This window comes from Lactuca virosa, chromosome 8 (genome assembly GCF_052849685.1).
Source record: "Lactuca virosa cultivar CGN04683 chromosome 8, Lactuca_virosa_CGN04683_v6, whole genome shotgun sequence".
Taxonomy (NCBI): domain Eukaryota; kingdom Viridiplantae; phylum Streptophyta; class Magnoliopsida; order Asterales; family Asteraceae; genus Lactuca; species Lactuca virosa.
The window spans coordinates 161591231-161603242 of record NC_136433.1 but is presented as its reverse complement, the minus strand read 5'-3'; the positions used below and the strand labels follow the sequence as shown (position 1 = coordinate 161603242).

At 38.0% G+C, this 12012-nt stretch overlaps 1 protein-coding gene across 1 annotated transcript; it reads right to left on the bottom strand.

Annotated features, from left to right (window-relative positions):
* Nucleotides 1–8417: 8417 nt before the first annotated feature.
* LOC145131014 (uncharacterized) lies at nucleotides 8418–9218 on the bottom strand. The gene has a single exon (XM_079065753.1). It carries the CDS (start codon nucleotides 9216–9218, stop codon nucleotides 8418–8420), a length of 801 nt encoding a protein of 266 aa, XP_078921879.1.
* Nucleotides 9219–12012: the final 2794 nt, after the last annotated feature.

Here is a 12012-nt window from a genome sequence, read left to right as displayed (position 1 = left end):
TTATTAATAACTAACCATTTTAATGGATCCTATGCAGTAAAAGGCGGAAGACTAGAACTATACCTCGAGATCCTCAAAAAATTAGCCTCTAAATTTGACACTTTTAGTTTAAACCAATTTCGTAGAGAAGATAATGTGAAACTAGATGCTTTAGCCAATTTAGGATCTTCACTTAGGATGCCGCTAGAGACCAAGATCCCAATAATCCATGTGATGATCCCTATAATCAAAGATCCTGCCAAAAGGATGAAGGATCCCAACGAAGACGAGAAGACGACCAACATTGCAACCATTGAGGAGCCTAATCCTTAACTTTCTCATCAGGATCCTAATATTCAAGATCCTAACATCCAGGATCCTCCGCCAACCTCAAGATACTGGATCCAATCAATTGTGGAATATCTCCAAAATGGAACCATCACAGAGGAAGATAAAAGTGACATAGCATTCAAGATGACGATCTCGTGTTTTGTGATGATCCAATGTAAATTATATAGGAAATCCATGGCAGGCACATACCTTAGATGCTTATAAAATCACGAGGCTGCAGAAGTCCAAAAAGGTATACATGAAGGATTGTAGCAACCATACTGAGGGCATAACCTTATGCTCCAAGGTGTTAAGTATGGGATATTACTGTCAACAAAGAAAAAAGATTTTTTCATGCATGCTCAAGGATGTGATGCTTGTCAAAGACATAGCAATATCTGATCATCTCCCATTCGTCATTCATGAAGTGGGGGGATGGACATAGTGGGAAAATTACCTAAGGCGCTAGGAGGAAAAGTATTCATGCTATTAATGACAAACTATTTCTCAAAATGGATCGAGGTTGAGGCTTTTGTCCAAGTAAGATATAAGGAAGTGGTCTTGTTTATCAAACGTAATATCCTGACCAGGTTCGGGATCCCTGCCGAGATTATATATGACATTAATATTAGATCGCAGTTTATAAGCAAGAGGACTATATACTTTTGCACGAGTTAGGGAATTAAAATGATAATGTCCACTCCTATTCACCCTCAAGCTAACGGTCAGACAGAATGTAGCAACAAAATCATAGTCAATAAATCGAAGAGAAGGTTAGACAAAAAGAAAGGAAGATGGGCAGAAGAACTCCCTTTCATCCTATGCGCAGATAGAACCACTTGTAAAATAGCCACAAGCTAAAATCCATATTCTTTAGTATTTAGAAAAAAAGCCATGATCCCAACTGAAGTGGTGATCCGAATAGCAAGATACTAATTATAGGATCAACAAAACCATGATAAGATCATATGCTAGGATCTTGATACCATCCATGAAATCATAGATCTTGATAAGATCCGCATTGCAGCTCATTAACAAAGGATCGCTAAATCATCCAACAAGAACATCAAAGTCAGAAAATTCCATGGAGGAGACATAGTCCTTAGGAAAGCATTCCAAAATACCAAGGATCCCAATACAGGTAAACTGGCACCTAAATGGGAACGACCATATCTCATCAACTCATAAGGAGGAAAGGGGCATATTGGCTAGCTACCCTTGAAGGGAACGTCTTAGCAAGATCCTAGAATGCCATTCATCTGAAAGTATATTTCATGTAAGTTGCATAAATCATTTTTGACGAAATCAAAGTACATTCTCTTTACCCTTTACTTTTATCGAGATATTTTATTTTCTCTTCTAAAAACCATTACTAACTTAAGCATCGGAGGGGCGTTAGCTTCGCTAACGCCCACCCCAAGGTCATGTTTGTTAGGTACAGGAACTCAAGGATCCTAACACACAAGGATCCTGAAATTCGAGGTTACTATCACTCAAGGATCCCAATAGCTACATCGTTCTATTATCTTAATGATTGCAACGTGAAAGTGTCCTAGTAACTACCAATAGAGACTGATCATCTCTCCTACAATCAAGAGTACTCAATCCCCTCTAGGGTTTAAAGAGTTAGTTATCTGTTTCATATGATTTAGGGTTTCTACACCTCACTTGGATGCACGAAACCTTACTATGAGATGTGAATAAGGGGATAATTTCACACTTCAGTGACTTGGCAACCCACTTATTAATGAACATATGTTAAGATCCTGATGTTTAAACCTAAGGTTTATAGCAATAACAAGTTATCTTAAGTTGGGATTTTTCCCTAGTAATTTGCTAAGGTTTATAGCACTAACATGTTATCTTAAGTTGAGATTTTCCCAAGTAATTTTCCAAGGTTTATAACACTAACTTGTTATCTTAGGTTGGCATTTTTCCTAGTGATTTGCTGAGATCCATAAACATTGTCATGTTTTCATAAGTTGGGATTTTCCCCAGGAAATGTCCAAGGCTTGTAGCATTATCATGTTACAAATAGGGATCCTTCCCAGTTATATTCTAAGTTGGGATTATTCCTAGTAAACTCCTAAGATGGGATCCTCCCCGGGTTAATAAGTAAAAACCTAATAAGGATCTTTTATGAAGAACTCCTAAAGCATAGATCCTTTCATATGTGAACCTCAGAATCATACTTAGAGAATCAAAACTTCAAACTTTTCATAAGTCAAAAGATTATGAACCCTAAAGAGCACCAGGTTCTATCTATCCTTTAAAATTATTTTTCCTACATAATGGTTGAAGGTTTGTTATCCTAAAAGATGTTAACTATTTTAAAATCCTAAATTGATTACTAACTATTTCCAGGTTATTAAGATCTTGAAGAGTTCTTATAAGGTTTGAACTTTTTAGGATCTTGATTATCTAAGGATTCTCTAAAAATCTATTGCTACAACCACACAAATCAACCAGGCAAGCAGGAGAATATCTAATCAACAACCAAGAATTAAAAAAGGGGTTTCCCACCAACCCTACGAAAAAGAGTGAAATACTGCACTACATACCCAAAGTATTAAAGTTATTTTTAACTAAACAAAATTTAAGTTGAAAATTGATCACCACCACTCGAAACCACCTACATGTTATTCTTCCCTCCTCCATCACTTGGCTGCAATGCAGGATCCTGACTGGCACTAACAGGCTTGTCAGTTAACAAGACCAGGGCATCGCACCATCCGGCCACATTCCAGGATCCCGCATTCTCAAGATCCTCTGCAAGCTTGATCTTCACCACCCAGATAGCAACGGCGGCACTATCCTTCACTTCCACGATCACGTCATCCATCTCAGCCACATGCTCCTCTGCCTTCTCAGCTTTTTCCTTGGACAACTTCTCCACCCTCTATAGGAGCTCCTTGTTAATTCCTTCCTAATCTCTCAAAACATGCTTTGTTTGAGCAAGCTTGGCCTTCAGATCCTCATTAGAGCGACAGACGTGAACAACGACCTAAGAAGAGCAATGGTAAGTAAAAATTTAAATTAAACGGAAAGAACACAATAATAGTTACTGTTTTGGTTAAAAATTACACAAGTGAAACTCAACCAAATTGTATGAGAGGTTGTGATGTTCAGGATAAAACAAGTACAAAATGATGATCAAAGTGACACAAGTGGTTTACAAGGAAAGCCCTTGATCCTTGCTAGGATCTTCGGCACAAAATCTTGGGAGGTGATAATGATCACCTGCCTTGATGATTTTATTGATTGAAAATGTTGATTACGGAGATGAATATGTAAATCTAACTACAAGTATCGTATATGAGCTAATCGTTTCTGTAGTGTGATAAATACAGGTGTTATTTATAGTCTAAAGCTAATAACAAGAAGTTCGATAATTTCGGGATCCTCCGAGAATCAGCGTATGAACGTTGATTGACTTGGTATTCCGTATCTTTTTCCTGGTCAAGACGATTCTTCATTGAGAATAAGTCTTTAGTTGACTATTTCTGCACATGTGAGAAAAATAAAGAAGCATATTACTGTTATAAATGTTAGGAAAATAAATTGTAATAATCAGGATCCTGAAGTATGTTTAAGGATCCGGAGGTTTGAGGATCCTGAATGTAATTCTGGGATCCTAGCCCTAACAATTGCCCCTAAATTATTCCTGCAAAATATTGAGGTTATTTATTCAATATTTAAAGGTATAATTTAAAAGAAAATAAAAGAATATAAGATTTTGAATTTTAACGGATAGGTAATTTGAATTTCAACGGTTAAATTTCTAGTCGTTGGAATAGGTCAAATCACCCTTTTACCTCTTCTTGATTATTGTATAAATATGACACCCAGCCTTTCAGTTTTACCTTACCCTTTTACTTCTTATTTCCGACGTTCATCTAATACCATTCGAAGGTACTTTTCTCTTTTCCTTTTCTTTTCATCCCTATTCAGTTATGATCATGGGCAAGAAAGCAACTTGATCTCATGCAAGAATCATTACTATTCCCGATGATGATTTCACAGATCCAAAGATCTTGTCTTATGAGGAACCTTATACCTTCATCGAAGATGACATTGAGATGTTGAAGTCATTCAGAACTTTTGCTGCTGGCACCGTTTTTATGGCTTTCAATGCTAGGATCCAGCCTGATTTTGTTTCTTCTACTTGGGTTTGTCTTCCCTAGTATCCTTTCACCCTGGGGCTCTCCTACCCTTTCTCTGGAATCATTTGTTAATTTTTTGAGATCACAAAAATCTCATATATTCAAGTCATGCCAACGATTTGGAGGATCCTCTATAGGATTGATCATTTGAATTGCTCTAGGGATTTTTCCCTTGGCATAAATGAGCTAGCCTACATTTATGATCTTACGACTTTTGGGAACTCCCGTTTCCTGTCGAAGGTCAAAATCGATAGATTTCCCCATTTTTGAAGTCCAAGCTTAATGATGATACTTGGAAAGGAAAATCCTTTTTCATGAAACGCGACTCCATTCCTGATAGGAATCTCTTACCTCAATCCTGGGTTAAAAAGGGTAGGATTTCATATTTTTATACTGAGGATCCCGACATTCACATCTCTTATGTTGTTTGATATTTGTAGCTTTCAAGTTTGATAAGCTAGTTCCTCGCGGTGGAGACACAGAAGAAAGAATAAAATTCTTTTTCACCTTGTGAGAATCAGAGAGGTCATTCAAACTCAGCCAATTCGATCATCAAGAAAGTTCATCTACCATTGCCTCCATGTTGAAGGTTAAGGATCCTAAGTTCTTCTTTTTCTTTATCGTATAGAGGATCATGATTTCTTATTCCTTTTGTTGTTCTGCTTAGGATCCAAGAGTACCCGTTCTGGTGCCCACTTCACCCTTGCTGACTTAGATACAGAAATATCCAGCGGTCAACTGGTACTGAAGAAAAATAAGGCCTTACCCTCCATTCCCATCATGAGAGCCTCCGTAGATTTGACCATGAAAACTCTGGGATCAAATAAGAGAAAGGATATAGGCTCCATTGAGTTGAGTTTGGAGAATCTTGGGGCGGAAGATGCACCCTAGAAGTTGGTTTCCTTCTTTCGGGATGTACGAACAAATATCCTTCTTCCTTTTCATTTTTAAACTTTTCTATTTCTTATGTCTTTCTTGTTTCATATTTCCGATCACATCTCTGCTGAGTTGAGGATTTGGGTTAAAAGAGACGAACAAGCCATAAAAGAGCAAGAGAAAATGTGGAAAGAAACCAATGAGGACCTCCCGAAAAGGGTGGAACTTTTAAGCAAGGAAAAGGCCGAGAAGAAAGAGGAGAGTGTTCTGGAGATGGAGGAGGTGATTGTCGAGGCAAAGATCACTGTTGTTGTGGCCATCTAGGAAGCCAAGATCAAACTAGTTGAAGATGTGGCCAATGCAAGATCCTGGAACATGGCAGGGTGGTGTGCCGCTCTTGCCCAACTAGTTGGTGAACATGTGAACACCAGTCAGGATCCTGAAGGGTAGAAGCCGAAGGCGAGTGAGGAAGAGAAGACCTCAGGCAATGATGACCAGTCTACGGTCTAAGCCTGCGAAGAATTTGATTAAATATTTTTTGGTTTTAAGGGGTATAAGAAAATACTACTATTTTCTTCTTTTGTGGGGTTGGTGGGAAGCCCCTTTAATGATATGGTTGTTTTATACTTCTTTGCATGCTTGATTGAATTGTGTGGTTATAGCAATAGAATTTCCAAGGATCCCTACAACCATGATCCTAAAGAGTTCAGGATCTGAATAACCTGAAAATAGTTCGTAGCCTATTTAGGATCTCAAAATTGTTGAGATCCATTTAGGATGATAAATATTCAATCATCGCATAAGAAAGACAACTTTAAAAATAAGGATAAATAGAACATAATTATCCTTAGGTTTTGTGGCTTTAGACATAGGAGAAGTTTAAACTTCGTATGGTCTTTGAAGTTCCCATATAATTGGATCCTTGCTTTAGGAGTTTATCAGTGAGGATCCTCGATTATCTTCAACTTAGTAGACTTTAAGGAGGATCCCACCTTAGGAATCAATTGGAAATGACTCCAACTTAGAAAATAAATGAGGGAACTTTTGTTTTGCAATATGATAGTGCTACAAGTCTTTCATATTTTCTGGGGAGTATCCGATCTTCAAGCAATACGTTTAGTATTAAAATTTTTGAAAAACCTTAGGGGAAAATCCCAATATTGGCAAATTACCGGGGAGGATCCCAAGTCATATGATAACATAAAAAATGTTATAAACCTTAGTTATTTTATGGTGAAGATCCCAACTTGAGATAACATGAAAATGCTATGAACCTCATGTGTTTTCTGGGGAAGATCCCAACTTGAGATAACATGAAAATGTTATAAACCTTGTGTATTTTTTGGGGAAGATCCCAACTTGAGATAACATGAAAATGTTTTAAACCTTAAATTTTAACTTTAGGATCTTAACTTATATTCAGAAATAAGAGGGCTGCCAAGTCATTACAGCGTGAAATGATCCCCTTATTCACATCCCATAGTTAGATAATGTGCATCCAAGCGAGGTGTATAAACCATAACTCGTATGAAAGAGGTAATTAACTCTTTGAACTTTAGAGGGGATTAAGTACCCTTATTCGTAGGAGAGATGATCAGTCTCTATTCGTAGTTGTGTTAAAAATTATAGAACGGTGTAGCTATGTGACTCTTAAGTGCCAGGGTCTTCAAACATCAAGATCCTTGTATGTCAGGATCCTTGGATCTTCATTTGTCAAGGTCCTTATGTCTTATTATCCTTGTGCGTCAGGATCCTTGAGTCCCTACACACAAAAAACATTAGCTAGGGGTAGGCGTTAGTCTAGCTAATGCCCCTCCGATGCTTAAGTCGATAATGATATTTGAAGAGAGAAAATAAAAACAAAGGCTAAAAGGTGAAGAGTATGTGTACTTTGAGTGTGTTGGAAAACGAGTAATCTTACTTGCATAAAATAAGCTTTATGATGTATAGCATTACAAGATCTTGGCAAGACATCTCCATCGAGGGTAGCTAACCAATATGCCCCCTTTCCTGCTTCGGCATCTATGAGATATGGTCCTTGGTGTTTTGGAATGTTTTCCTTAATACTAAGTCTCCTATCTGGAATCTTCTGACTTTTATATTTTTGTTGTATGCCTTGGTGATTCCCTGTTGATGAGCAACGATGCGGATCTTGGCAAGATCCTTGAGTTCATCAATAGTGTCAAGGTCCTGTGCCAGGATCCTCTCGTTGTTTCCTTGACTTTGAAGTAGGTATCTTGTTGTTGGGATCACCACTTCAGTGGGGATCATTGCTTCTGCTATGAACACCAAGGAGTATGGGGTTTGGCTTGTGGCTACTTTGAAAGTGGTCTTATCTGCCCATAGTATGAAAGGAAGTTCTTCTGCCCATTTTCCTTTCTTTTCATCTAGCCTTTTCTTTAAGTTATTGATTATGATTTTGTTGCTACATTCTGCTTGACCGTTGGCTTGAGGGTGAACAGGAGTGGACATTATCATTTTGATTCCCAAACTCGTGTAAAAGTCTCTTGTCCTCTTGCTTATGAACCAGGATCTGTTTTCACATATGATTTCTCCAGGGATCCCAAATTTGGTCAAGATATTGTGTTTAATAAATGAGACTACCTCTTTGTTTCTTACCTGAACAAAAGCTTCGTCTTCTATCCACTTCGAGAAGTAGTTAGTCATCACTAGCATGAAGACTTTTCCTCCAGGAGCTACCAACAATTTGTCTACTATATCCATCCCCCACTTCATGAATAGCCAAGGGGAGATTATAGGATGTAGAAGTTTTTCTGGTTTATGTAGGATGTTGTTATGTCTTTGACGAGAATCACATTTTTTAGTATAAAGGAAGGAATCTTTCTTCATGGTTGGCCAGTAGTATCCTCTCCTCAAAACTTTGGAGCATAAGGATCTACCCCCAGTGTGATTGCAGTAGTCTCCTTCATGTATATCTTTTATAACTTCTACAGCTTCATGATTTTCTAATCATCTAAGGTATGGACCTGCCATTGATTTTTTATATAATTTACCTAGGATTATAACAAACCTTAAGACCCTTGTTCTGAATGCTCTGTCGCTTTTTTCCTATTTTCGGATCGTGTCATTCTGGAGGTATTGCATAATAGTTTGGATCCAAGATCTTGAGGTTGGGGAAGGATCCTTGATGTTAGGATCCTGATAAGGAAGTTGAGGATCGGGATCTTTGATTGTAGTGATGTTAGTGTTTTCCTCGTGGTCTTCGTGATCCTTCAGTATTTTGGCAGGATCCTCGATCGCTAGGATCAACACGTGGATTATCAAGATCCTGGCTTTTGGCGCGATCCTAAGAGAAGATCCTAGATTGGCTAAAGCATCTGCTTCAGCATTGTCTTCTCTAGGAACCTGGTTTAGGCTAAATGCTTTGAATTCAAAGGCTAAATTTTTGAGTATCTGGAGATATAGTGCTACTCTTTCTCCATTTACTGTGTAGGATCCATTAAAATGGTTAGTCAATAATAAAGAATCGACGAATACCTGAAGATCCTTGATTTGAGGATCCTTGGCTAACTGCAATCCAATGATTATTGTCACGTATTCTGCCTCATTGTTGGTTGCATTGAATTCACAACTGATTGCTTGGGGTAGGATGTCCCCCTGTGGTGATTTTAGTATGATCCCTAGGCCATTTAAGCTTTGGTTTGATGCTCCATCTGTGAAGAGTGTCCATATTCCCATGTTTTCTTCTTCTAGAAGTTGTTTGACTTCTATTTCTACTTCAGCTTGTAGATCATCACGAAAGTCATCCACAAAGTTTGCCAATGCTTGAGACTTTATAGTGGACCTTGACTCATACTTTATGTCATATGTGTTTAATTTCATGGACCACTTTGCCATCCTTCCTGACATTTCTGGTTTTCTCAAAACATTCTTTTTTGGATAATTAGTTGTTACATTTATAGGATGTGTTTCAAAATAGTGTCTTAAGTTAGTAGAAGCACTTACTAATGCAAGAATAAGTTTTTCAAGGTGGGAGTACCTAGTCTCAGGATCCAAGAGACTTTTACTTACATAGTAGAAGGGATGTTTGTCCCCGTTAAGATCCTTAGGTAAGATTACACTCACCGCATTTGAGGATACTGAAAGGTATAGAAGAATTGGTTCCCCATCTAATGGTTTTACCAATAGGGGTGTTGAACTTAAATATTTTTTAAGTTCCTGGAAAGCATCTTCGTGTTCTTTCATCCATTGAAACCTTTCGTTTTTCTTCAAGATCTCGTAGAAAGGCTTTCATCTTTTTAGTTATCTTGAGTTGAATCTGTTTAGGGCTGCCACTCTTCCAGTTAGTCTTTGAATATCTTTTGCCTAGGATGGTGATCTTAGATCGAGGATGGCCTTGATTTTTTCTGGTCTTGCTTCAATTCCTCTTTTTGTCAGGGATTTAGCTTCATGTTATATTCGTCTATTATATTGAAGGCTTCTTCAAGATCCTTGAGGATATCTTCAGCTTTCTTAGACTTAACCACCATGTCATCGATGTTGATTTCCATGGTGTCCCCTAGTTTCTATTTGAACATCTTCTTTACTAGCCTTTGGTATGTTGTGCCTGGATTTTTAATACCAAATGGCATGGCAATATAATAATAGATACAAGTTGGAGTTATGAGTGTCGTGACCACTTGGTCGGATGGTTCCATCTGGATCTGTTGGAATCCCACTGATGCATCCATGAATGTTAACAATTCATTACCTGTTGTCACGTCTATCATGGAGTCTATGTGTGCTACAAGGAAAGGATCCTTGGGACAAGCCTTGTTAATATCCGTGTAATCTACACATATTCTCCATTTACCATTCTTCTTTTGTACCATGACCACATTAGCTAGCCACCTTGAGAATTTCACCACCTTGATCATTCATGTTTTAAGAATTTTTTCTACTTCTTCTTGTATAACTTGGTTTCTCTCTGGTGTGAACTTCCTTCTCTTTTGGTGTATTGGTCTGAAAGATGGATCAATGTTAAGTTTATGGTTTATTATATTTTTGTCTATACATCTCATGTCTTCATGCTTCCATGAAAATGTCTTGCTTCTATCTTTGAGGAACTTTATTAGATCTTGTTCGACTTGTTCATGCATTGAGGATCCTATGAGAATTTTGGCTTCAGGATCCTCAAGGTTCAGGGTTACTTCCTTAACATCTTGCTCTCTAGTTTCTAGCACATCTCGTTCCCCCAACTTTAATTATTATGCTTGTCGTGGTGTTGTTGAAGATTTCATCGAATTCTTGTAGCATTCTTTGGATTCTTGTTGATCTCCTGTGATCTTTACTATCTCCCATGGGGTGGGCATCTTCACACATTGATGATACGTCAATGGGACAACCTTCATTTGGTGGATCCATGGTCTACCTAGTATAACATTATAAGAGGATAACGTATCAATTACATAAAAACGTTGCATATAGTTTACCCCCTCTATGTAGATAAGTAGCTTTATCACTTCGACTATGTGTTTGGTTTCGCCGCTGAATCCAATCAACACTGAGGATCTTCTAACTATTTTGGACTCTGGGATGTTCATTCTTTTTTATGCATCCAGGAGTATAATGTTGACTGAGGATCGTCCATCGACAAAGATCCTTCTGACGAAATGGTTGGCGATGTAAAGAGTGATCACCAATCTGTCATGGTAAGGATCCTGTATGTATTGTCTATCTGCTTCGTCGAAGGTGATCTCTTTCTCATTTGTGATTGACGTATTCTTCTACAGCCATTCTTTTTATTTTTCTATTTTTGACACCTTGGCGTGCCTCTTTGCTATAGAATAAGAAGTACCACAAATGTCAGATCCTCCGAAGATCACATTGATTACCTTGTAATCGGCAGGAGGGGATCCTGGTTTGTCGAGGATCTTCTGAGGATCCTGATCTTTCTCTTTGGATCTCTCCTTTATTCTTCCAAGTATTTCTTTGAGGTATTGTTTGCCTAAGTGGTAGTTGATATCCTTCCTAAGAGCTATGCAATCCTCTGTGATATGACCAAAGTCTTCATGGTACGCACACCATTTGGATTTGCCTTTCCAAGTGGTGGATTTTCTCCTTTTCTCTGCCATCTTGCTTTGTCTCCAAGATCCTGCATAGCATATAATACACCTGAAATATCCACAAAAAAACAATAGTCAGTAATTTTAGGAAAGTCTTCTTCCTCTCCTTCATCTTCGAAGGAATTAACCCTATGATGTTCAGGTTTGGAATATGGTTTTTAATTATAGGATCTTTGGGCTGAGGATTCAGCATTCCTATTGGGGTGATCGAATGATCTTGGTGGGTTGCTCCTCTTTTGGATCTCCTTGTCTTGTTCAAGCCTTATGAACCTTAGTGCTCTGCTATTAACTTCGTCCATCATTTTGCATGGCGTCATTACGAGGTCTTCGTAGAAAGGAGAGTCCTTCTTTAAGCCCATTTTAAAGCCTTCAACTGCAGTCCTCATGTCAATGTTGGGGATACTCAGAGCTTCCCTTCCAAACCTGGTCATAAAATTCTGAAGGGATTCCTTGGATCCTGAACCAATCTATAAAGATCACTAGTGATCTTTTTGAATATTCTACTACAAGAAAACTGATTGTTAAATAAATTAACTAAGTGAGAGAATGAAGTAATAGAGTAATGAGGAATGCTAAGAAGCCATTTCAAGTTGATCCTG

Coding starts and splice junctions, on each gene's coding strand:
- LOC145131014 (XM_079065753.1), bottom strand. CDS start 9,218: ATGTCAGGAAGGATGGCAAAGTGGTCCATGAAATTAAACACATATGAC.